The sequence below is a fragment of the Triturus cristatus genome, chromosome 3_2 (genome assembly GCF_964204655.1).
Source record: "Triturus cristatus chromosome 3_2, aTriCri1.1, whole genome shotgun sequence".
In the NCBI taxonomy this organism is placed as follows: Eukaryota; Metazoa; Chordata; class Amphibia; order Caudata; family Salamandridae; genus Triturus; species Triturus cristatus.
Genome location: NC_140584.1, coordinates 90,604,222 through 90,632,075, shown reverse-complemented (window position 1 = coordinate 90,632,075; position 27,854 = coordinate 90,604,222). Strand labels below are relative to the sequence as shown.

Sequence of the window (27,854 nt, the reverse complement as noted above, 5' to 3'; positions counted from 1 at the left end):
GGCATATGGGAGAGTACAGGGGTGACGGTGGGACAAGAAGAGTGTAGATTCAGGGCACCAACGGGCCAGGTCGGGAAATACTGCAATGGACAAAGGGCCAGAAAAGTCTTATGTGCTTTGGACAGGTTAAGCTAGTCCCCCGGTCCAGAACAAATCCCTGTGCCAATCAGTGGGGTACTCAGAAGAAGGGTAAGTGGAGATTGATGCCAATCTGTGAAACTCCCCTTTATTGTCCTTATAGGCCCCTCAATTTTGTAATGTACTGCAAATACCTGCAGTTTATTAAAAAAGTCAAAGCATCACACTTTGCATGTCCCTAATGACAACAATTAGCTAATAGAAGATATGCTAGCAGTAAAAACAACAATGGAAGCTGTGTCAGGGTTGTCTACTCCATTCAAGAGCATTCCTAAACATATGTATCAGTCTCAGCCTAGAAGTTCAATCTATCCAAAACTCTCCAGTATCAAAGCCCTCTTTCTAGATACCGTTAAAAATGTCTTACAATAAGTCACCTTACAGCCACTCCAGTTATGTGGTGCAATCAATAAATGCTTCCATTTGCCACCACACTCTCCTCAAATCAACAAAGAGCCACAAAGTAAACCCATCTTCTTCCTACCAAAGAAAGAATTCTTCAAAGCCACGCTGGCTGAAGACCAGTTCCTGGTCAACTTGACTCCGTCCTTCTTCTCATTGATTCACTCATCAACACACAAGCTTTGATGCCAGAAAGACAAAAACGGATCACATCACAACTGTTACCATGAACAAACTCAGGGAAGAGTAGCCCATCACACTACGTACCACCCAACTCTTGCACAGTGCTCACCCTTATACAGCACAGTCCAATCTCCACACAAAACAAAATTCCTCAGGAGAGATTTTTGAGATCATAAATAGCCTCTTTGAATGCTTCCTGTGTACAAGGATGCACCCCCTCAACAGCTGTAGCCATCACAAAAGGAGGTGGAGCACCCACACATTCTTTATTGAAAAGAAATCTGAAAATTAAAGTGGTCATCTCTCCCTTCAACTCCATAACACCCCATACCAATTAGCACTCTCAACTATTGGAAAGGAGTTGTGTAGTGTTACGTAATTTTTGTGTGAAAACTAAATAAATGAAGAAATATATCTCAGGAGCAAATGGTTCTCCTTCACCAAAGGCAATCCCAAAAACACATTCTCTTCTGCAACTCCCTTATATGCCCCACACCGACATTCCTTCCAGACCAGATAAAATCTGTATCAACTCTTTTTCAAGTAAAAAAAAACCTTCTCATCCATCAGAGCAGGTGCATTTTTTTCAGTTTTATTAAGCTCAATCTTGACCTGAGGGCATTAGAGTGCTTCACAAGAGAAGCAGTACTTACACATTTTTAAGGCATGGAAAGATTGCGTTAATGGTCTTTCTCACAGGATGTTGAGTCAAGGCCGAGATTAGATCCTGGTTCCACAGTTCCAAAGTCAGTAGCTGTTGGCAACATAGATGTGTTCCTGCTAGCGACCTTGCCCTTTTATTACCCTTCCTTTGGAAATCTGCAGCTCCACCACCCTATTCAGAATAACACTGAAAATGCATCTACGTCACCCCTTCACTGTTCAAGCTTGTCTTTTGCCTCCACAGATATATCATGCACACAGGAATTGTTCTGATGTACCATATTATGGTTTGATTATTATTTCAGCTTCGTAAAATGAAGAATATAACTCAAAATCATCTGTTTAATAATGTGAGGTTCATGTCTTTTAGATAGCTATACATAACACGGTTAGCTCTCTACACATAAACAACTTTGTTGCTAAACTCAAGAGAGCCTTGAAGCAATTAAGTTACACAGTGTGTGCCATGAAAACAGAGGGAAACGGGTATTTTGCTGTATTCAGCACATTTACATCTGCTCAAAGAACTTGCTAAAAGAAAGACTTTCAGATGAACCCCACACTGTAGGATCCTAAGAAACAGAATAATGAAGGGGCAAAGGAACACTCCATTTAATTCTTTTCTGGCTTCGTCCCTGGCAATATTGTTCCAAATACACATGACCTAGAATGAGTTAGAAGTGACCAGCTACAGTGGGTTAAGGTGCACTTCTAATAAGGGAGTTTAATGATTTTCTATCACACTATGCTTAGGTTCTCTAATTAGACTGACACCTATCAGCTACATGTTACTATTGCCTATGTCTGTGGTGGTGCCCCTTGAGTCATCTATTCTGAGTGTAGACGATGATAGCATTTTTGCTGCAAGTGATGTGTGTGAAAGAAGCTTGACCTAGTTCTGACCATTCTGTGTGCTTAGGACACTTACAGTACAGCTACATATTTAATGTATGGAGATAGCTTGTTATTTATTAAGGTGGGCTACACTACTGATATTTTCTTTATGGTGGAAGGAATATCTATAGTTTATGCATTTTGCTAAGTATGGCCTAAAAATGCCTTGGTCCCTTGCTAGTAGAGACAAAATGACCCCTCACACCACATACTGCACCAATTGCTGTGTTTGCTGTGGAAAGGGGCAAGCATTTGAATGTTCAGGAGTGTTAAACAGTGCCTTCCAGGCAATGCTTAACTTGTGCCTATTTTGGCACCAGCACAGATTTCTAATAATTTGCACGTATTAATGCAGTCCACTGCTTGGTGGCATGGTCTATCTACTTTGAGCAGAGATCATCAACAAAGTGTTTGTTAGGCCTGTAAGCCTTAGGGTGGTCTTCCCAGAAACCTGTTTTTGCTGAATTAGTTTTTGTTGACCTTAGGACTCTGCACATTTTACAAGTGCTAAATCGCATGTGCACTCTCCTTAAACATGATAAAATTGGCTTACACCCGGCACATTTATTTACTTTTAAGACCCTAGTAAAGTGGTACAATATCTACCCATGGCCTGTAAGTTAAATGCTGCTATAGGGCCTGCAGCACTCATTATGTCACCCACTTAAGTAGCCCGTTAAACATATCCCTGGCTTGCCATTGCAGCCTGTGTGCGTAGTTTTAAACTGTTATTTCGACCTGGAAAAAAAAAACTTTTTCCAAGGCCTAAACCTTCCTTTTTAATACATATGTCACCACTAGGGTAGGCCAAAAACAGTCCTTAGGCCAGGGGGCAGAATATTTAAAAAGTTGGAAATGTAATTTTAACTTTTTCATGTCCTGGTAATGAAAATCTCTTAAATTAGTTTTTCACTACTACATGGACTGCCTCCCCATAGGTTAACATTGGGTTACCTTAATACATTTAATAGAAATAACTTTCAATTAAGAGCAGGTAGGAAGATCGAGTTTGGTCTCAAATGAAGTGCAATGATAGAGTTGAATTTTAAGCCACATTTTTGAAAGAGCCACTTTCAGAAAGTTGGCATTTTCTAGTCCCAGCCATTTGGAGCCTGCGGCCCTGTATCCTGGGTCACATGCCAAGGTGTAGCTGACAGTTGGCCTTTGTGTATTACTTCTAGACAGTATGACAAAAGGGGGAATAGGTGTTGGCTCGATGGGCCATCTCTGACTTAATGGGGGAGGAACTGCTTACACATCACAAAAGCTCTGCCTCAACACACTCACAAAGGGTTTTCACATTAGTCTTGTTTGCCCCTAGACACACTGGGGACAGGAAAGGGAAGGCAGGAAATTCAAATAACTCTAGGGGTGAAAACGTCCAGATTCTTCTCCTACTTCAAAGCTACCACCAGGTATAATTAGTGGACCCTCATACCCAACTCTCCAGAACACCTTTGGGCCTGTGGAAAACTCAGAAGGACAGCTATGCTGCTCTGCTGCAAGAAGGACAGCTACTCTGCTGTCCTTCTACTCTGCTCCCTGAGTGAAAATGACTGGATCTGCATCATGAACCCAGAACCACCAGAGTTCCTTCAATGGCTAGTTGGCTGGCCTTAAGAACAGAGCCACAGGGATAGAAAAGGCTCCAATCTCATTGAACCCAGCACCTTGACTATGTCACTTGTGCATCTTTCCGCCCCCGCAAGAGGTGGCACCCCAGTCTTGGACTCTTGGAAGTGGACTGAAGGTGCCAGTTCAGCTGTGGTCTTGTGGGCCGAACAGACGCGCGCAACATCCCTTGCAGATCCTTGATGCAGGATTTTGCATCGCATTTTGCACCTCCTTGGAACCACTGCTGTACAACACATCTTTGAAAAAGTATCTTGCAATGCTCTCCAACCGGGATTTAAGGTACTTTGCTCAGTGTAACTAACTTGGTCCCTGGATCTGACCCGTGCACCATTGTGGTCCGCCTGAACTTGTGACTTTGCCCCGGCCCAGCGCAACCAGATACCCACAGTTGGCACTTTGTGACTCTAAGCACTATTTTTACTTAAAACTTTAAAATAGCAAATTTCAATTTCTACTGACTGGATTTACGTCATTTTGGTCTTAAGTATTTATTACATTTTCTAGCTCTCTTCTCCATTTTTTCCCTTTTTCCATCTCTGACTACTTTGCTCTGTCACTCTTCTTGTGTGTCATTTTTTTCCTTTCTTTCATCCCCTTTACAGGCTATTTCTTATTTTCATCTCCGTATTTCCTGGTCATTTAAACACTTTTCAATTTAAGCCCCACCATTTTTAGGGCATGTCAGTTGAGAGTCATATTGTGGCTTACTAGGGGCATAGAGGGGTTTGGCGTTAGGCCCTGGCTTACTTGTCACTGACACCTGTCTGCTTCCTTTTTGTGTCCTAGCTCGATTTGTTCTCCCCGTGAAGCATTTCTTCTTTCTAAAATCTATGATTGTGTGGTATTGCTGCTTCCATTGCCTGTTTTTCAAGCATAACTTTTTCCTTTTGTGTAAAGTGCTCCATCAGTGTACTTCTCCCCATCCTCTTCCCTCGTGCAGCCTCTCATATGCCTCTCCTCACTGTTTCCCCCAGCAGTGTTACTTTACCCAACCCTGTGTTGCTTTAGCTCCAGCCCTCCCAACAGTTGCTTTTGCAACACCTCTTGTGTTGCTTCGGTGTTACGCCCCCAACCACCCCCACGTTGCTTCATCATTCACCCCACTCTCTGCCTCATGTTGATTTGTCATTCAGCCCCCACTCATCCATCGTGTTGCTTCGCTGTTCCTCCCCCCCACCCCTAATGTGATGCTTCCTCTCCCCTCGGCCGCCTGCTTCGAAAGAAAAAAAATTACTTTTGCCCTTTTTTATTTTCTTTTTAGTTACTGATCCAACTAGAATCAGTAAATTAAAAAAAAAAAAAATCGCCCATGACATTTTGCAGTCATGTGCATGTGTGGTGCACACTACTACAAAATGACACAGTCTATAGCAGGCAAAGTTGTGGCAGCAGTGCTACAGTCTCCCGCGCTGCGGGAGACCTGGCCTCATTTTAAGCGCCTCCTGGTGCATGTGTCCTCCGTTGGCTGCGTGCATGCAGGGCAGTCTGGGCAGAGCCATCCCCGGTCTGTAGCAGGCAAAGCAAGTTGTGGCAGCAGTGTTACAAAATGACACAGTCGCATCAAAGGTTGGTTTTTTTTGTGTATTTTTTTTTTACACTTTACCTACACAGCACAGTATCGGGGATGCTATGCAGTGTGGCTAGAGAACATTGGCAAGACAAAATGCCACAAAGGCGAGATCTATTGGCTTTGCCAATGCTTGTTTAAGCTCAGACAAAGCTTTTCTGTGCTCCAAAGGGACGCAGAGGCATTCGATATAGGTCACTGGTGTGATCTCCTTCACTCTAATTTCCTGTTACATCTACCTTTTACTTCAAAGTTCCCTTTCTTTCACTGACATCATTGAACTGACCATTTGTGTCACCTCATTACTTCGGCCTACCACTGCTTTGACTTCAAACTACTGTAATAACAATTCTCTTTCCTTTAGCCGCTTTCAATGTCCTGCTTGCACTGATTTGTGGGTACAAGTGCCATTTTTCACTAGCCAGTCATAAAAAAACGGTGAATAACTGTGCAATCACCATTTCAAAACTGCTCAGTCAGTAAAGCAGCACATATAATCCAGGCCATGTTTGTCCAGCTAACTCATGCTCCTCCTATTAAAATTGTCTGGTGATAGCAATAAAGATCAAATTCAAAAGAGGAATTATATAAAGAACAGCTTTGCTTCTGGAAAAGCGAATGGTGTACAAAAACAGAAAAACAATTGTAATTAGGTCTCGCCTGACCCAGCGCATGCGCTGGTCTGGCGAGACATTTTGTGAGGGCTCCAAAAAGTGCTATCAGGCAAGCCTAGAGCTACAGTGCATGTGCGCGGGCGGGCGCGTCACGCTTTACCGCGATTACTTTCACTTTCGCCGCTATGATGTTTGATCACGATCGTGATCACTTTCACGGCCGCTTTGATGTTCTCCGTGAGGCTTCAATAGATTGCAGCAGTTAAAACAAGCATTGGCATAGCCAATAGGTCTCGCCTTTGGGACCTTATAAGTGTTTAGTTATGCAACTGTTGCATGGCTAAACACTTATAAGGTCCCAAAGGCGAGACCTATTGGCTATGCCAATGCTTGTTTTTTCTGCCTTTGGTCCAGTAGCTTCGCAGAGTGACTATTTTTCAATGCACTTCTTAAACATTCTTTGATATGTCCCTATAGCCAAGAGTAATGGGGTCTGCTCTTTACTGTGGCCTATAAAATGACTGTGTATAATGCCAGAAATCATAGGAAAGAAATATTTAAAATAGTAATGTGTTAAAGAAAACCTGTGGCCAAGGGAGTAGTGAAGATGTCAGCCTTAGGCTGCAGGCAGGGGTACTCCCCTTTTTGAACTCCACATCCACCTTGATTACTCAACGTTGCGCCTTCAAGGTTTGTGGTCTCATTTTTAAATCTCTAAATGGAAGAAGCCCTAAATTTCTGAACAGCCTGATTAAAAGGCATGCACCTACACGCAATCTGCGCTCGGCCCACAAGCAATTCTTGTCCTCTCCCTCATTTATATTGAAGCGTGGAGGCGGTGCAAGGTTTTCTATCCTAGCCTCTAAACTTTGGAACTCCCTTCCTTCTGAAATTCGTTTTTGCACCGATCTCCTAGGTTTTAAGAGACTCCTTAAAACCTGGCTGTTTCGACAGGCTTATGAGTAATTCCTTAGGGCACAGGTATCTATCAGAGTAGCGCCATGAAACCATCCCGGTGTACGCGTGCTATACAAATCCTTTTTAACATAACATGCTGGGGGGAGCTAGTGGTATATGGTGAGGTGGGTGAATTCCACCGACCAGTCTAGTCATGTTTCCCAGGTCCGTGTATGACTTGTACTGATAGCCCACCACCACCCAAGAGATATCGACCTCACTCTCCCGCGGTCCCTGTGAGATGAGGTCCAAGCCTGGAGCACTGCCTTCCTCGAGGAAGCCAGATCATTTTTGCAGTTGAACAGCCCTGTACAGATTTAGATTGATGGGAACCGGTTAATGCCTAATGTCCCTGTCAGTCGCCCGCCCACACCACAGGGCAGGATGTCTCTCATTCACATGACCTATCTAGGGTTAAAGAAACATAGCACACTCATGCAGTCTGGGGAGGCTATTTTCGATGACTCATACGGTGGGAAAAATGCTGCAAAATGCCAGCCCCTGACAAATTCCTGCAGCGCCCAAACGGAAGCAGATAAATCACAACAGCTTACTCTGTGTTCCTGGCGAAGGAGACAGTAAACTTCTGGGGCTCTTCGCCTTCATCGTGGTAGCTTTGGAATCTAAAATGTAAGAACAAAAGCGCATAAGAATTATGGACAAGGGAATACTGATCAATAATTCACAAATCTAACTGACGTGATACCAAAAGTGGGGTTTGTAGCTTTTGTTAGGCGAAATATCTCGCATTTAAGGTTGCTAATACGTATTAAATGGGATTTGAAATATGTTATGAGGATGTTTAGGAAATAAGGCATGCATGCTTGTTGGGTGTGTTCCAAATTTAACATTTCAGCTTTCTGCAATGCTAGGAAAGAGACAGCGGGCGAGTGTATTTCAGTTGCGTTCAACAAAAAAGGATTTATTAACTGATTTTGCATTATCATGTTATGTGTTTTTAATATCTGCATGCGAATTTCGGAAAATACGGATTCCATTAAACAGCCCTGGCAAAACGATGTCGAGGAACTCCTACAACTATTTCAAATGAATGAAAATAATCAAATGTCAAATTCATCCCGAGAAATGCCATTCCAGCTGAAACAAGTCCATATAAGGTCTTTTTTCCTCGATCACAAGCCCCCTTGTTTCAATTTCCGTTTTACAAGTCAACTCTCTCTTCCCCTTCAAATGTCCTACCATGGTCTAATCTGTCTTGTTTATGAGAGAGAAATACCGGAATACCTCATTATGTTTTCTCCTCCTTTAGTAATTCTTCTGCTCTTTACCTGTTGTTTTATTCTTCTTTGTAATTTTCTTTACAACTACTGCCTATACTCTAGCACCTCAACTTACCTATAACCTTGTACCTCTATAATCACCTACATTCAAGTACCTCAGACCCATACCTTAGTTCCTTTACCTCCAGTATCTATACTTCAGCACTTCTACCTCTAAATGTACCCTATTGCATCAGCCTGCACTTATATCCTGCTACCAGTACTCCCATTTAAAAATGTTTATCTCTACTTGAATGCTGGCCCTGCTATCTAGCATATTTTATAGTACCTCTAGCCATAGTTATACAATATTACTACTGTCCTGTCTATACTCTAGTACCTCCATGTCCCTATATTGCTACTTATGCCACTGAACTTCTAAATTCACCTATAACTAAGTACCTCTGACCTATACATGAGTACTTCTACCCCAAAATATATCTATTTCTACTTGTACCTCTACCCTCACCTATACATTAAAATGGCTACCTACACGCTGGTGCTGCTGTTCCTAGATATTCTGTAGTCATACACATAGCATAACACCCCATTACCACATTATTTGCTACCTGTACGCAGTACAGATACACTTGCTGTAAATTATTCCTACCTCCCGTTCTTCTTTCAGTTTTTTAATGTTCTTTTTTGTGCCATTTTCCAGTTCCTTTTTTGGCAATTTATTTTTTACTGGAAATGTTTTTCCTAATTTCAGAAATTCGGCAAAATAGATGTTCAACAGCCTGGGTTAATCAGGCTGATGTGTTCTCCATGTTGTATTTTCTTCAACATGGGGTTGAGCCTTTCATCTAACACATCCTAATATTTCCTAAAAACACACTAGGGCAACCCGATTGTCCCTCAGAAGATGCGTATCAATAAAACAATATCAAAAAGGAAGCTACTGAAGGATTTATTTTATGTGATTACGTTTTTATATTTAACAGGTTGTTCATCGACAATCCAATCAATACCTAATTACATTGCATTGTAATGATTATTCGATAATCTTACTAACGATATTTACAGCATGGCTGAATAAAGAATGAACAAAGAAGAATATTCTGTGTCAGATTAAAAAACATTGCTACAATCTAATAAGAAAAGCAAAAAAGAGCCTTTGCCATACTACTTAACATAAAATTCTTACGTTTTTTCAATATATGGTTATTTTAATACCAAGTAGAATCCACGGATCCGTGTTTGACCAATAAATAGCCTATCGCATTAAACACACACCAACAAAGTCACAATAATTGTTCTAATGAAATAGCACGTTGATAATGTCATATTTTCCAACTTTTCTGTTTATTTGCCAGGTTGTTCATTGTTCGAGAGACAGGGATATATTCGGACAATGCCCCCATTCCCTTACCTAAAGAACATATTTTAGCATGACTGAAATATGAAATACTTTCTATATTTAAGAATTGGGAAAGGAATTGCGGCCACACTCAAACAAAGGAGCTGGGTAGTTTCAAGGTGTGTGCCCGCCATGGGGATCAACTTTATGGGCCTTCCTTTTGGTCTTCTGTTGCATTCTGGTCAGTGTTGTGTCGGTAATCTCAGTCTTTTTCTGCACCAAAGTTCATAGAGTGTTTTTAGTGGCAACCGGCGATGAATTCCTTCCCTTATGATATTTTCCTTATCTATTTTTGTCTCTAATTAATCAATATATATCATCTGCTGTTCAGTTCTGGGCCCCCAACAAGGCTGGGAAAACAAGCTGTATCACAACTTAATTGTTTTTCAACAGTACTTGATAAGTGTTTCACTCATTTGGACCTTTTGACAATCAAGGAAGCAATGTCAGTTCTACAAACAGAGCGAGACCAAAGGGGATGATGGACGGAGCACTTGAGCAAATCAAACACTCACCCCCAGTCAACTGATCCCTGATCCAGTTTGGTATCGCTTAGTTCTACAAACAGTGCATTGTTAATGACATAGCGCCTCAAAAGATGAAATGGGCCCTTCTCTATCTAAAGGTGTGTAACTGCAGTGCTTGATCCAGTGCCAATGACTTCTGCATTTATTACCAAAAGTACCAAGTAAGCACATTTTGTAACAAAATGTCTCACCTAGGCAGAGGCATAGCTTCAGGCGGGTGTTTGGGGTGTTACACCCCCTTAATGAATGTATTTTCAGATTAATAGTTGGGTGCAGGTGCTTTTAGCCGGATATGGTAAGGTGTCCGTTGGATTTCACCTCTGATTTTTGCATAAACACACTGACAAAAACAAACACACACTCTTGCCTCTCTGTTTTGAGAGTCCTAAAAAATTTTATTTTACAAAATATTGTGTTTCTCTGATTTGGCACTCCTGTAAATCTGTGAGCCTCTCCTTTTCCCCTTCCTCCTAAACCCCTCACATACGCCCTGTTCGTTATATAATGTATTTTAACATTATATGCCAGTGCGATGTCGGGAAATCTAATGCTCACATTCCCCAATCTTACGGACCAAGCTATGCCCCTTTCCATATTTAAGATTCCTTGATGTTCACTGAAGCTGTACCTTTCCTTTTGTTTTTTAAAACATATACAGGCACGAGTGGGGTGGCGGTGTAGGTCACTTCAACACTATTACCACTCTCTGGTATTATCCAAGTACAGGGGCCCAGCGTATCAATCTGCACTTCCTTTCATTCAGTTGGAAGTTCACACTTTCCAAAGGTATACCAATCCGCATTCACAAGGAGCTACACTGGGAGCCAACACCTTGTTCCTCCTCACTCAGTTTATCAGTCATTTTACACCAGTCTTGAATATGATCGGAGTTCCAGCTTTCCTCGCCAGAGTTATGTGGAGCTCTTCCCCCACATTAAGTCACATCTTTCTTTCTAAAGGTTTCTTTTGGGGGGGGGGGAGGGAGGGAAGGAGGTTAGTGGCTGAAGCCAATGCGTCATGAGTCTTCTTCAGGCCAATAACACCACTAGGGAAGCAAATCCTTGAATCCCTATGGGATTATCACTTTCTTTGGCTTAGCGTGCTTTCCCAGTCTGCAACGTGCCAATGACTGTGCAATATTGCTCTCAGCTGTGATATTTATATCCGTCACCACCCTTTGTTTGGCAGATTCAAGCATCACTGGAAAAGCCTCTAGTAACAGATCTGCAGCGTCTCCTGGGCATCTTGGGCATTCGTGGTCAGGTTGGTTAGAGTTCTTTCCTTTTGTTTGGGCACTGCCTTTGTGCTGTGCTTAAACTAACATGGGTTGTTCAATCAACACCTCTTGTATTTATTTTATGTCTGCTGTATCAAACTTAGTTCAAGCAGGGTAGATCATACCAGATTTTAATGACATTCACTTTAGATGCAATTATGTGCAACAACTTTAATGCGATGTATTTACACAGTCAGTGGTCAGTCTAAAGGTCTAGTATAAATCTGACACTCCTGATTATATGCTGGAAAATCAAGGGGAAATGAATCTCAGCAGCCTTACCCGGACCATAACTCCTAAGAAAAGCATGAGCAAGTCATGTCACACACTTGTTTTTTAAGGTTTTTTTTCTTAATCAGTCATTTTTTGTATTGTGGAAAAGGTACGCGTTTTCAGATTTGACACTGCATGCATATGTGTGAAATGAACTATCTACATTCTGATGCACAGATAGTACGTTGCATGTGTTTCTGTGAGTGATGATAGTATTAGGAGGCCGACATTTTACTTGGAATTAGAGTATCTGAAGGCAGTCAGCTTAGTTTTGCTAATCTCCCCAAATCCTTCCAACATAAAAGTGGTTGTTGTGTTTTAGGATTTCTTGTTAGTAAGATAACTTTTAGGGGTCCAACTAAAACTAGTTGCATTAGCCAGAGTAATAAAAAAATATATTTTACCTTCAATTTTAGATATTAAAAGTAGACTGGTATTTTTGTTGCAGAGTAAAAGTATAAACCCTGTCAGTATGTCTAGAGTATTGCAGAGTAAAACTATACACCCTGTCAGTATGTCTAGAGTATTTTTATCTACCTCGAAAACTGTCCAATACAATCCAAGATTTGCCCCTCCCCAACCACGAGAGTTCAAAGTCTTCACAACATGGCTCAATCAAATTTTGCATTTTTAGAAAATCTATAATTTTGCACACCACCATTAATTTATATTCCACTCTAGCTGCTCTTAGGTGAAATGTTCGCAGCAACATCATATTTACGTTTTACAAGGCAGAAAAGCGACCTTGAGAAGGAGATGTCCTCGGAGACTACACAATAAAACCCACAGTCACACATGTTTTCCTTCCCTGCAATGCAAGACTGTATGGCAATCAATGTCTGGTTACCTAGACATCACATATGACCATATGATCAATGGATCAAAGACCAGAGTGCCACACCATCCTTAACTGTACTAGTAGAGACGGCTGCCAGACACCTAAGCAGGTTCCATGCTGTGACAAAGTCAAAAGAGTCAGAAAATGTAGGACACCAACACACCAGTGATTCTTCAACTTTCCTATGACTAGAATAGGGTAATATGTTACATTTAGTTACCCTCAATCGTGCAGTAGCAGAATATTATAAATCCATTGTTTCAGGTTGCAAATACACACCTCACAGGCTGTGGTCTAGTGCTTTTCCCAAAACATTTAGTAACATAAGCACCTTATAATAAAAGCAAGAGGTAATAATGCCATGCATGTGCGGGATGACTGTTAGATCCTGCAATACAAAACACCTCTCTCAGATCCCACCCCATTCTTATTGATATTCTATCATTGGTCCTGTCTCAATGCAATGTTCTCCATCAACAAATGATCCGAATAGTTTCAGAAAACTTGTAGATATTTTCATTATTTTTTTCTTAGTCTTATGCACAATAGTCCCTGCATAAAATATTTACATTCTCATTTGCTCCATACAAAAAATCCCCCAAAATGGTAAGTTTCTGAAAAGCAAAAAAATAGCACTGAACAGGGTGGGGCATCTGAGAGTGAGACACAGTGGCACTATGGCAGGCAAATCCCATGCTTCTAAATAGGGTGGAGGATCCACAGATTTGGTGAAATAGGGTCCCCCGTCAATTTAAGATACATCTCCTGCTCTGACAAACCATAAATAACACCATTAGATTGCTCTGGTCCCAATGTGCAGTTCAGCTCCCTCTTTAGTTAAATTCACAGTTAGTGCTAAAACTAGCTTCTCTAGTCCTGTACTGTCCTGTACCCCCAACATGCAGTACATATTGACCATAATTTGGTATTTAACAAATTGCCACTGGACCTGAAATTCTATGCACCTGTTTGCAGAGTCTAAGCTCTGCATAAAAGGCACAGTGACATGTCTGCAGAGTGTTCTAGCTTCACAGGCTAGGTCATCTTTTCCCGGTGCTGGTATCCAGTCGATCACTTGATTGTTAGTATGACTGTTAACCCAAGCACTCAATATGTGCTTAAACAATTGTGAAGTTCAAACACAACAATAAATTAAGTAGAAACACAGTTTATTCAGCACATAAGGTATAGTCATGTTCTTCTGTACAATCCACTTTGTTACAGGTGCTCACTTCAGAAAAACAGCTGGCATGTGTTTCGGCAAAAACCTGACTTTTTCAAAGCTGTGAAATTTACAACACAAGAAGGTAGAGTTAAGATACATTTCCAAGTTAAGTTTATCAGAAAATAGCAGGTAGGGCTATAGAGAATTGTAAAAAATACAAAATAGAGAAAGTTCAAGAGAAGCGATGATTTAAGGGACAAGCCATAGATAGTACAGACGTGATTCCCAAGTCGATTAGACCCAGATATCAAGAATGGAAAATAGTGCTTAAGACCGACACCTGTGATACTCGATGCAAGAAAGTACGATATGTGAGCTTAATGTAGTCGTTCCGAATATGAAGCGAGGAGACGTCACATGCAAAACAAGGCTGACATGAGACCCACCGTGCAGGTATAAGGTACTCTCCATACGGTATGTGTTTGTGATGATTTAAGGGACAAGGAATGGTAACAACGTGATTCCCAAGTCAATTAGACCCAGATATCAAGAATGGAAAATAGTGCTTAAGACCAACACCGTCTCAGTCCAAAGAATTAATTAAGATGCTCCAAATATAAGGTAATGAATGGTCCTCTGCAGTCTACTAAAAAAAAGAACATACTAACACTTAGAAAATATAAATGAAAACTGGAAACAAACCATAACCTAACCCACAACTTAATATGGACAAGTCCCTCCATACAACATTATAGTACTGTATGAATAACCTACCTAGTGACTTAAACAACAATATAAGTTAGGAATTTTAATTGAATTCTTATTGAATATACCCAAGTTTGTAGTATGAACAAATGAGAGATGGCATCTTGTATTTTTAAGTGTGTGTCTTAAGGTTTGAATGTAGTAACCCAATGTAAATATGAATTTGACACTCATAGGAAATAAGTGGCATGTCATCTTGTTTTCGATGTGGAGCCAGGATAGCAGGGAGAGGATGCAGTACTTTCTTTACAAATAAAAAGACCTGGTCTTTCTAGGATTGGGCTTCAGGTAATACAAGACCGCCAATCCGGTCTCTCTGGCCCACAGGAAAAGCTGTAAGGGTTTGATAGCATCATTGGAAAGCAGCAATATATACAACTTGGCATCAGTCATATTTACAGACAATGATTTCTTGCTGGCCAACCAGTTTCCCAAGATGCTCCAAAACCAACGGAACAACATGGTTGACAAAATAATTCTATAATGTCTGTAAGAGTATTGAGACAAGAGACCACTGAAGATGTATAGTCCTGACTCAAGAATGGAAACCAGACCAGAAGAAGGAGACTGTGTAAAGTATCTCAAAATAAAAGCCCAAGACAATTAATCAGAGTCACATTATCAATAGCAAAGAAAGCTCGGGTGAGATCCAATGAGACCTAGAGAATGAGATCACTACTATCAAGAATAGAGCATCTCCAGCACCATAAAGCCAGTGTTGTCTCTGCAACCTCTTAAGTGAACGTCAGCAAGGAGCCATCTTAACTAACTTTGTCTTGCTACTGCTCGTGTAGGTGGGCAGTCAAAGATTTCACAACTGTCTCCTAAGATGATAAGTGGACAAAGGATGGTGGTTCAATAAAACATCTGTGTCCATGGAAGATTTATTTCAAAAAGTGATTAGATCAGACTTTAATCAATCTTTGAAGGTACCTTTTGAAAAAGAAGCATTCACTTGTTTTAACTCAGGAGAATAGGGAGAAATTAGAATTGAATACTTGAGAGAAATAAAGGCTCAGGAACAAAATCTGTTGGCAGCATCGCTCCTATCTTTCTCCAAGTTATTTAACTGGGATCTAATCACAAGAGGTACATTCATTATTCACCTTAAAATTAAGAAAAGTTATCAATAGTTAGATTACAGGTCTTTATTCTTTGTGTCAGGTAGAGGAAATTTAGCCAGCACAAGTGTGCCATCTGAAGAAAGAGGCTTTATTCTATCCAGAATAATTTTGAAATGAGCTATGTTTTGTGAGGGGGTTCCAAAGTCCGTTTCTAATTATGATTTTCTTAATTGGAAGTGACCCATTTTTTAATCCCTTGAGCAAAGTGTTTCATACCACTGGTAAATTTGAATAAAGCTTCTTTGTTAGAAATGGGATTCCTGGTAGCAAGGTATGCACCATGGCCAAACAGGAACCACCACTCTAGTCAGGGTAAGCTAGACACACACTAAAAGGTAACATGTGCTCACCCATTGTTAGCTTGGCACAGAGCAGTCAGGCTTATCTAAATAGGTGATGTGTAAAGAATTTGTGCAACACACACACAGTAACACAATTAATACACCACAAAAAGACTCCACACTAGTTTAGAAAAATAGAGAATATTTATCTGAGCAAAATAAGATCAAACCGACAAAATTCCAATCAGTATAAGTTGAGATATGAATTTCTAAAGATTGAATGCAAAAGTAGAGTTTAGAAGTCACTAGCGGTCAAAAGGATACCTGCAGTCGTAATGGACGGCTGCAAATCCCAAGTTCAGGTGGACCACAATGGAAGGCAGACCAGCTACTGGATCCAAGCAAGGCCCACTGAGAAAGAACCTTGGATGGAGCAAAGTGTCGATGGGGAGGGCTTTGAGCGTCAATCTCTTCCACCCATTTGGGTCTCTGCGGTGTCATCGAGCTTTGCTGATGTGAAGGCAATGTGTCGTCGTAGGGCCGCGCAGGCTATAGAACCACTGTCATTGAGCAGCCTTTGCATCAAAGGGAGATACATCGGTTCCGATTGGCACAGTTGTGATAATGTATCATTTTTCTAGAGAGACAACTAAAGGCCTAAAACTTGGAGAGGGCACCTCAGGCAAGGGTATAACTTACACAATGCAGAGTCCAGTAGCGCCAGACGATTTGCAAGAAGTCTTTTGTGATCCTGAAATTTCAGAAATCAGGAGTTAAGCCCGCAAGGCCTTGGAGATTACTTGGAGGGAAGGTAGAGCCCAGCTCTCCTTCAGCAGAGTCAGGGAGACGGAAGGCAAGCAGAAAAGCAGTACTTCCAGAAAAGCAGTCTACTTGAGTCCTTTAAGCAGCACAGCAGTCCTCCTGACAGAGGTTCATCTCAAGATCCAGAAGTGTCTGTTTTGATGGAGGTCAGAGACCAAGTACTTCTACTCAAAAGTGTCTTTGATGTAGGGGGTGACTTAAAAGTAGCTCTCTGAAGCACACAAGGACCCCTTTCAACTCAGTCATGTCTGCCAGGCTATCGGGGGTGGTGAATCAATGCTTTGTGTGTGGACAGAACACTAGCTATTGAAGTGTGTCAGCCCCTCCCAGTCCTCCCTTCCCAGGAAGACCCATTAGATTGCAGATGAGCCTCACCTTCTTGTGTTTGTGGCTGTCTAGAGGGAATACACAAAATGTAGCTCTCACCCAACTCAGATGTGTATTGGAGAAAGGCTGTAAGGCACAAAGTTATAAGCACAGAGAAATGTCTACTGGCATTTCTAGAACAGTAATGTTAAATCCAACTTCACCAGTAAGGACGATTTGTAATCACCATTCCAAACATATGAAACATGAAAAAGCTACCCTTCTCTGATCAGGAATTACAGCTTAAAAGTGTATTAAGGAATTCCCAATGCTAGCCTATGAGAGGAGAAGGCCTCACAGAAGTGAAAAACAAAATAGGCTGTTTGTCACTACCAGGACATGATAACATAAACATCAATGACCTACCTTTTCCTTACATTGCACCCTGCCCTTAGGGTTACTAGGGCCTACCTTAGGGGTGGTGTACATATAATAAACGGGGAGTTTCAAACTTGGCAAATAGTTTAAATGCCAAGTCAAAGTGGCAGGAAACTGCACACACAGGCCCTGCAGTAGCAGGCCTGAGTCAGGTTTGAAAGGTTATTCTGTGGGTGGCACAGTCCGTGTTGCAGGCCCACTAGTAACATTTAATTTACAGGACCTTGGTATGTGGTTTGCACAGTGGTGAAAGAAGGGGGCGGGGCCTGAGGTGCCATGTGTGCAAACATGCCTGTGGCACATTTTAAGTTGGGGGATTAAGTCCCCTTCAATCCTGAGGACCCCTGGGGGCCAACTAGCCTACCAGGTACCTCCAGTAAGCGCCACAGAGCTACGTTGCAGAGTGGTGTAAAAAGGGGCATGGCCTGGGCCACCTCTCTGCAATGTAGAGCATTGGCGCTTACTGGAGGTACCCGGTGGGCTAGTTGGCCCCCAGGGATCCTCAGGATTGAAGAGGAATTAATTCCACAACTTACAATGCACCAGGGGGCGCATTTGCACAGTGGTGAAGGGAGGGGGCGGGGCCTGAGGTGACGTGTGCAAACACGCCCTGTGGCGCGTTTTAAGTTGGGGAATTAATTCCTCTTCAATCCTGAGGGTCCCTGGGGGCCAACTAGACCACCAGGTACGTCCAGTAAGCGCACTGTGCTGCGTTGCAGAGAGGTGGTGCAGGTCGTGCCCCTTTTTACAACACTCTGCAACGCAGCTCTGTGGCGCTTTCTGAAGGTAAGTGGTGGGCTAGTTGGACCCCAGGGACTCTCAGGATTGAAGAGGAATTAATTCCCCAACTGAAAAACGCGACACAGGGCATGTTTCCACACATGTCACCTCAGGCCCCACCCCCTCCCTTCACCACTGTGCAAACACACCCCGTGGCGCGTTTTAAGTTAAGGGATAAAGTCCCCTTGAATCCTGAGGGTCCCAGGAGTCCAACTAGCCCACCAGGTACCTTAGTAAGCGCCACAGAGCTGCGTTGCAAAGAGGTGTAAAAAGGGGCGTGGTCTCTGAACACCTCTCTGCAAAGCAGCTCCCTGACGCATACTGGATATTCCTGGTGAGCTAGTTGGCCCCAGGGACCCCCAGTATTCAAGGGGAATTAGTTCCCCATCTTACAACGCGCCAGGGGGCACGTTTGCAGAGTGCTGCAGGGAGGGGGCTGGGTGGCCCCCCTTCCTTTCCTATTTCTGGGCCCTGGGGACCCCATCCTCCAGGGTCTGACCCCTATTTTGTTCATTTAAAGAAAAACTGAAGGGGGGCTGTGCGGCCCCCCCTCCTCAGGCCATTAATGGCCTCGGGGATCCCATCCCGCCTTTACGTGTTTTAAAAAAAATTATTATGGTTTTAGGGGGGCTGCGTGTCCCCCGTCCCGGGCCACTCATGGCCCCAAAGACCCCATTCCCTGGGGCCTAGCCTCTCGTTGGGGACCGTGGGGGGGGTCCCCAATCCCCCCATGGTCCCAACAGCTCCCCGCGTCCTGCGGGAGCCGGCATTGCTTTTCCACAAGGGGAGCTGCTGACATGCAGCTCCCCGTATGGAAAAGCAATTCTGCTTTGCTTCATTGAAGCGAGAGCAGGTTTCCCAGCTCTCGCTTCAATGAAGCAAAGCAGAGTTTGCAATGACAGGGCGGGAGCCGCGAGGCTCCCGCCCTGTCATTGCAAACAGCAGTGTCCTGGGGGTGGGCACCCCGGGACACTGAAGGAGCAGGCTCTGGGGGGTGGCTGTCCCCAGGGCCATGAAGGGCTCCAGGAGGGGGGCCGCGCGCCCCCCCTCCAGACAATTGCACAGCCCCGGGGCGGTGGTGGTCCCTGGGGCCCATTACGGACCCCCGCTTTTAAATATTAGTGCCCCAGGGAGCTGGCGGTCCCTGGGGCGTGTGGGGGGAGCTCGAGCATCCCCCACAGAGGTCTATTCTTTTTTTTAATTAAAGCCCCGGGGGTGGCGGTCCACAGGGCAGCGGGAGGGACGTGTGCCCCCCGCTAAATAATTAATAAAAGCCCTGGGGTTGGCGGTCCCCAGGGCTTGGAGGGCCTCCAAGGCCCCCCCCACAGATTAAATAAGCAAACTCCCGGGGGTGGCGGTCGCCGAGGCTTTGGGGGGCCGTGAGCCCCCCACAAATATTTAATGAAAGCCCTGGGGGGTGGCGGTCCCCGGGGCTGCGGGGGCCTGCCTGGGCCCCCGCAATTTCAATTTTTCACTGCCCCAGGGACTTGGCCCACCCGGGGGCTAAATAATAATGAAGCGTGGGAGTCCGCGCTTGTTTTTTTAACATTTTCGCCGGTTCTACCGAGGCACAAGATGGCTGCCAACACTTCCTGGTTTGAAGGGTTGACAGCCAATTAGAATGCAGCTCATGATTGGCAGGGTGCGCGGATCCACGACTGCCATAGATATCGAAACTTACATTTTTTGATCTTCTCAGCAACTACTGAATGGATTTACACCATTTAAAAAAAAAGGGCGCTTTCTGAACCAAGCACTACCTTTTTGCCAAATTTGGTGTAATTCCGTTCAACAGTTTTGGCTGTAACCGTGTCTAAAGTTTCCTATGGGAATTAAATGGAGAAAACACGTTTTGGGACCCCCCTTTTTTCTCGGCCCCCGCTTTCGGAATCACCCTGAAACTTTCAAGACAGCAGCTGACCGGAGCGCCTCACAAGTTTTGAAAATTTCGCGATGATTCGTCATCCGGCACCAGAGTTATTGGGAAAACAAAAAACGCTTTTCCTATGAAAACTAGGTCCTAACTATAACTACCTACTGGCGACCGCCAGAAGGTAATATTGTATATATATATATATATATACACACACCTATACACACATATATGATATTCCAGCCAGGTGCATGATGGGACCAGTAGTCCGTGACTGAGGCATTTGAGAAAGGCTGTGAGCCGAAACAGGTCATGCCGAATTCTTATGAATAAAGCGTCCTGATGAGCCCCGCTGTGTCCCTTTCTTCTGCCCTGGATGGGGAAAGCTAATATATATATATATATATATATATATATATATATATATATATATATATATATATATATTCACTTAAAAAACCATAGGTTTCACACATATTATAGTTAGCTGGACATTTCACTCGTGAAAAACCATTGAAATTCCCCCGTTATAGTTAGTGCAGGCAACTATAACTCACGCGACCGCAATCCTCTGCTGATGACGTCAGATATTACATCACTGTATTTAGACACTTATTTACCCATGTCTTCTTCCATTAATCTTTAGCTATACATATATTACAAATATTTCTTTTTCAGAAAGACACATATGTCATCAGTGATGTAATATCTGACGTCATCAGCAGAGGATTGCGGTCGCGTGAGTTATAGTTGCCTGCACAAACTATAACGGGGGAATTTCAATGGTTTTTCACGAGTGAAATGTCCAGCTAACTATAACATATGTGAAACCTATGATTTTTTAAGTGAATTTGCAAGGTTTTTTAAATGCTAATTCCTAAATATAACGTGTGTGAAACCTATGGTTATTTCAGAGAATTTGTACGGTTTTTTAAATGCTAAGTTATGGTTTTTTTTGTGTGGTTTTTTAAGGTTTTTCACCGTGCGCGTACCGTACGCGCAAGTTGCGCTTCGCGCACCGTGCGCCCACGTTACGCAGTTCGGGGAATTTTTCAGTTTCTACCATACGCGCACGCTACGCGTACTCCGCGATTTTTCGCAAAAAAATTAAAGGAAATTTTGGCCCTTGGGGGTCCTTCTGGAACCCCCTGACAAAGGCTAGGGGGTCAGGAACTGTCCACCATGCCCCCTTTTCACGTTCTCCACCTTTGTTTTTCACCCCCTCAGACTGCGAGAGACAAAATGGCGGCCGACACTTCCTGGTTTCGACCGATTCGAATGTTTACTAAGATCTAACAACCAATCAGAATCGCGCTCGCGCACGGCAGCGTGCGCGTACGGTAAGTTTTACCGTACGAGCACGGTGCGCGCTTATAGATATATATATTGATTTAACTGCTATTTTCTCAGGAAATACTGAACAGATTTACACCAGACCTGCAAAAGGCACATCCCTGACCTGAGGACTACCTCTCTGCCAAATTTCAAGTAATTCTGTTCAGCCGTTCGGGCTGTAGCTTGGACTAAAGGTCTTATGGAAAAATGCATGGGGAAAACGCGTTTTGGGACCCCCCCTTTTTCTCAGCCCCCGCTTGACGAATTCCCCTGAGACTTTCAGGGAAGGAGCGGAGCGCCCCACCTATTTTGAAAATTTCGCGAGGATTCATCAATCGGCACCAAAGTTATTCCAAATAGAATGTTGCTGATTATGTTGTGTTATTTTATTTTTTTTAATTTTTTTTTAGTTTTGGCAGTTCCTCTGGAAGGCTAGATAGACCTCTAGCAGTTCTTCTCCTGCCCTGTTGTAATTAAACGTTTTTTCTCTGTGAACATAGAGAGTTTTTTGTAAGCTAGCCAATGCCCCAAACAAAGTTTGTGCAACCACAGGCATCTCAGACGATATCCTCCGGAGCAGCAAGAAGGTCACAATTTAAGTGGATTAATGTGTAACCTTGTGCAAGTGAATTTTGTGTCCACTTGTACAATTTTCATGTTGATATCATGGTAAATCCTAAATTAGGATTAACTTTTGACTGTAAAGTTTTGGTTTGATTAATAGTGTCTTCGTTTCTCTGCTGTCTGTATACAGTGTGGTAGAAGTTCTGCAATTAATCATTTTTAGGTCTTGACTACATCTTGTGATCAAAGACCTCTTGAGGAACATACCAAAAACCTACAGTGCGCCTTGAGCCTCCCACTGCTCATCATTGGTTGGTTTTCTTGTCACTGTTATTTCAAGGCTTTCCTTGCTCTTCTTGTGCTTTTCTCTCCCCAGGAGCATAGTCTCTTAACAATCTTCCTGATTGAATGAATTGTATCCTTCAACTGCTAACATTCTACTTTTCTTCTTTTAGATCCAGCAATCCATGAGAGAGCATGTGTTTTCTGTCTCTCTCCCTCCTATGCTGTACCTCCCCTCCCCTACTCTCGTGTGATCACGGATTTGGTCCACACACCTCCCAACTTGTCTGTAACAAAAGGTATAATATTAGCTGAAATATGACTAAATAGCAGATTAACGGTATGTATTTTTATAATGCACAGGCATTGACACAGATGGTCTTTTATGGCCCCGGGGGATCGGCTGGTGATTCAGTCACTCTGCTGGCATGTGAGGCAGAAGGTATACTTAGCATGTGTGAAAAATAGCTATCTTTTCTTCTGGAGCACCATAAATCTGCTGTCTGGGCACTGCGCAGGAGCAAATGGCTGGAACATCTTTCAACTCTGAGTTCGGTACAAAGTAAATTAGACATTGGCCAGCATTTTTCTTTATATTCTGACGCTTCCTTTTTCTTTTAAAATTATGTTCAGAGCTTCCTAGGTGAAAACTATTTGAACACTAAAGAAGACCATTGGTAGATGAACTTCTGAATTCAAAGCACAGCTTTAAAATAACTAAAGGTATAGATTTAAATTTCCTCCAGTGTTTTGAAATTTTATTTTCTTTACTACATTTTTTTTAATAATAATGCACACAAACAATCAATGGCAAAGTCAATAGCTTGCCATTTGCAATATAAAGTTGCGACCTATTGAATTTCCCATTTTTTGTTAGTTCAAGGAAGGTATCCACGTAAGCCACTATGTTTTTGATGTTTCCTGGTCATACCTAATGTGTTTAGGACCAACGTTTTTGTAAGTAGTCTTCCACTGAAGAGCACAGTCCATTTCGTTTCTAGCTTAATGGTGACTGTTTTGATAAGTAAATTAATTACTACACTGATTTTTTAAGTTACTGAAAAAGCCCTGCATTCGTAACGAAAGGTTCAAGCACTATACACAAATAAGAAAAAAAAGTTTAGTGAATCTGAGCAGCCAAGCATACTATTAACTAGCAGAAATATGTTTTTGAGGTGGCTCAAACAAAAATAATGTGCGGTAATGCCACTGCAAAGCCCCAGCAGATAAAGATCTCATGTGCTCATGAAAGGGCAGATTTGTAAACAAAACAAAAGTCCACTATTCGAAGCTTGAGTGAAAGAGAGACTGTGGAAGATAGGGCTAGAGGTGCTCAGAGCAATGCCCCTGGACACAGCTCACACAGAGCCAGATACCGGTGCGGTCCCTGGTGACAGAGGCCCCTTTGAAGGGGAGCCAGCGCCATCATCAGGCAGCTGCCCTGCTGTCTGGTTCGAACTGAGGCCCTGTCAAGGGTTGCTTAGGAAGTTGGTTCGCGTTGCTTACAATGCCAATACAAATACACCCACGCTCTCGCATACGTTTCCAACAGTCCGCGTATCTGTACCCAGAATGCTTCATTCTCGGATTTGCTTCTTTGAAGTGTTTTTTTGGACTTCTGAAGCCAGCAGGAGCAGCATTATTGCTTGCAAGAGTAGACCCCTCTTCAAACACAGTTGTCACTGTGACTGAGAACAGCTCTCACATGTTCCAAAGGAGGGTCAGGGGAAGAGAATCTTCAAAATATTTTCTAATGCTACCAAGGCTTGAACTTAGATTTCCAGAGCAGCTGAAACGTTTTATACATTTTTCGAGTGAAAACTTTACAGCCTGTAAAATCTCATCAACCCCCGACTGTTTGAAATTTAAATGGGACAGTATGGGCAGGAAAGACAGGAGATAACAGGCAGGCTTTCATTTTAGGAGCAAAAGAAGCAGAATTTAATCTCGTTTAATCAGCACATTTCTCTATTTTGAGCTTCGGACACCTCATCCTTTCAGAAATAAATTTATTATATTTCTGTAAATGATTCAAATAACGAGTAGCAGTTGGGCCAAAGGATCAATATAAAGGGAAAATAGGAAAATTCTTGGTTGAAATCCTTGCATACAAAAGAATTCTACAACTATGGTAGGACTAGAGCTTGCATTATAATGAAAATTGTTCTGTAGTTGGTAAATACAAACCCAAATGTCATGAAGATGCATTTATAGTAGTACTTTAGAAATGGTTGCAGACTTTACTCTGTTTACTCTGTTTACCCATTTGGCTGGGGATGATAATCAGAAGGAATAGTTAGCTTATCTCACAATGCTTAAAAAAAAAGCTCCCCCAAAAAGTAAAATATGCTGACTACATCCACCGGAAACGATATGATGAGTCAATTCTCAAAGAAAAAAAAGAAGTAAAAAATATTATCCCATTTCTTCAGTTGTCAGTAAATTGTGCACAGGAAAAAAATGGGCCATGTTCGAAATAGTGTCTACTGTAACCATTATCATACTGTATCTTTTTAAAGACAAAATATTAGTTATAAAATGTGTAGAAATCAGATGCTAAGATTCAGGGACCGATGGTACTGACTGTAATGAAATAAAAAGCTTAAAATGTCAAACAAAATCCTAAGTAGTCTTATCCTCTCTATGGCGGAGACATGACCTTTCGATAACGTTCAACTGCAAACCCAAAGTTGGTACATGAGAGAAACTGAGTTGTTGATTAACTGGGGTGTGACTGTGAACCCTGATCAAGCGTGATGAAATGCTACTGTCCTAAAGAAGCAAAATAGGTGTGTGTAAGGAAGGGAGGCAAAAGAAATATTATCTTTTAAAGACGAGAACCCTCACTCACCCGAAGGGGACATGCTTCATCATTGGGTCCCCTCTTGCACACTGTAACCGCAAGGTATACAGTGTGGGCTACAACTCTCAAAAAAGGGGCAAGAGAGGAGCGTGAGGTGTTTTAATGGGGATACCAAAGTTGGCAGGGGGAGTAAGGGGCAGAGTGTGAATTTAAACAAAATGTGTGTAAATAAAACTAGCTACAGGGTAACAAAGTCAAATTTAATAATAGTTCCCATCAGCTAGAGTTAAAATGAGGTGATCTAGGATTGACAAAATATCCTAATTATTGGTGGTCGACATGTTTCTGCCAGATGACTTAATTGTTCGCGGCATTCATCAGGACCTCTCAATATTATCACTCTGCTCGTATACTCAAAATAAATAAATTACAGACCATACTCATTGGTAAGGTGTAAATGACAAGAGGACCAGCTGCAGTCCGGTACTGTGTCACTAGAAAAAGATAATTGATAAATTCAGTATCATTTCTAAAACCTTAAAGTCAACCTCCACACACCAAATTAAACACCACACACGTGATATGTGTTGCACACGTGATTAAAAAGCAAACATCATTCAGGTAAGTCAATGTATTATAGGGACTCACCTAGGGGTAGTATTAATTTACCTCTACCTTGCGTAGAATGATGCTACAAAGCACAGATTACTAGAAAAATAAAAGACCGGTTCAGTATGGTTCTCACATGTTGCACAAAAATGGACACATAAACTGATAAATTGAGGTTGCTGTCATTGAATGTCAATATGATTGGCACAATCTATAATTTGCACAATACACAATATTCAGGACAAAAGATAGTAAGAACTTTATAAATCACATGTCCCAAAGAAAAAAACGAGTGACTAACAGTAACTTCATGGCCACGTGTAGCTTGTTGGAGTATGGAGCGGACAGCAAGCAAGATGAATTAAAAACGTCCGCATGCAATAAAACACCCGCTATCCCAAGAGTCTCAAAGACGTGCGGGGATCAAGAGCGTTACACGCGAGCTAGCTCGTATTGCTGTTTCCTGACTGGTGTCCCCTTCTACTGTATTGTATTCCACTGTTTCTAAGGTGACCAAAACTATATCTTCCGCGTTCCCTTATAATTCGTCATGGCATGGCCCCGCTTTCCGTATTATAATGAACCAATTTGATACGGTATTGTGGACAAATAGTACTTTTAGAGTGCCTAGACTGGTTGTGGCAATTTTTAAAGTATAAATCACAGCGTACACTGATACATTTTGACAATGTTTAGCGTTACCTCTAGATCCCCGTACAATACTACATTTCCCATGATTCTGTGTACCCCGGATGTTATTGGTTCTACTTCCGGGTCGACGCACTAACGAAGTTGCAGGGGTGATTTAAAAGCATTGTGAGACGCGCAGCTTCTCCCCAGCGGTTTGGTGCTCCAACAGGACGACACAGTTTAACGGAAGGTACTGGTGTGAGCGAGTGTGGGGAGCCGTTGATGGCTTGTGCGCTGTTGATATTGAGTGATTTTTTGACCTGATTCGTGCAGGCTTCCTACTGACCTAGCCACTATTATTGAACCTATGCCTCATTATTCGAAGGGCTGCTAGCTCGCGTGTAACGCTCTTGATCCCCGCACGTCTTTGAGACTCTTGGGATAGCGGGTGTTTTATTGCATGCGGACGTTTTTAATTCATCTTGCTTGCTGTCCGCTCCATACTCCAACAAGCTACACGTGGCCATGAAGTTACTGTTAGTCACTCGTTTTTTTCTTTGGGACATGTGATTTATAAAGTTCTTACTATCTTTTGTCCTGAATATTGTGTATTGTGCAAATTATAGATTGTGCCAATCATATTGACATTCAATGACAGCAACCTCAATTTATCAGTTTATGTGTCCATTTTTGTGCAACATGTGAGAACCATACTAAAACCGGTCTTTTATTTTTCTAGTAATCTGTGCTTTGTAGCATCATTCTACGCAAGGTAGAGGTAAATTAATACTACCCCTAGGTGAGTCCCTATAATACATTGACTTACCTGAATGATGTTTGCTTTTTAATCACGTGTGCAACACATATCACGTGTGGGGTGTTTAATTTGGTGTGTGGAGGTTGACTTTAAGGTTTTAGAAATGATACTGAATTTATCAATTATCTTTTTCTAGTGACACAGTACCGGACTGCAGCTGGTCCTCTTGTCATTTACACCTTACCAATGAGTATGGTCTGTAATTTATTTATTTTGAGTATACGAGCAGAGTGATAATATTGAGAGGTCCTGATGAATGCCGCGAACAATTAAGTCATCTGGCAGAAACATGTCGACCACCAATAACTAGGATATTTTGTCAATCCTAGATCACCTCATTTTAACTCTAGCTGATGGGAACTATTATTAAATTTGACTTTGTTACCCTGTAGCTAGTTTTATTTACACACATTTTGTTTAAATTCACACTCTGCCCCTTACTCCCCCTGCCAACTTTGGTATCCCCATTAAAACACCTCACGCTCCTCTCTTGCCCCTTTTTTGAGAGTTGTAGCCCACACTGTATACCTTGCGGTTACAGTGTGCAAGAGGGGACCCAATGATGAAGCATGTCACCTTCGGTTGAGTGAGGGTTCTCGTCTTTAAAAGATAATATTTCTTTTGCCTCCCTTCCTTACACACACCTATTTTGC

The 27,854-nt window shown here is 42.4% G+C and overlaps 1 protein-coding gene across 3 annotated transcripts in view; it reads right to left on the bottom strand.

The window, feature by feature from the left end:
- The window catches only part of MYLK (myosin light chain kinase), a 1,478,514-nt gene that overhangs the window by 354,354 nt on the left and 1,096,306 nt on the right, over positions 1 to 27,854 (bottom strand). For all 3 annotated transcript variants that reach the window (XM_085647312.1, XM_085647311.1, XM_085647313.1), the window contains one exon: positions 7,608 to 7,676. In XM_085647312.1, coding sequence (XP_085503438.1) covers positions 7,608 to 7,676 — 69 coding nt within the window. The remainder of the gene's footprint in view (positions 1 to 7,607; positions 7,677 to 27,854) is intronic.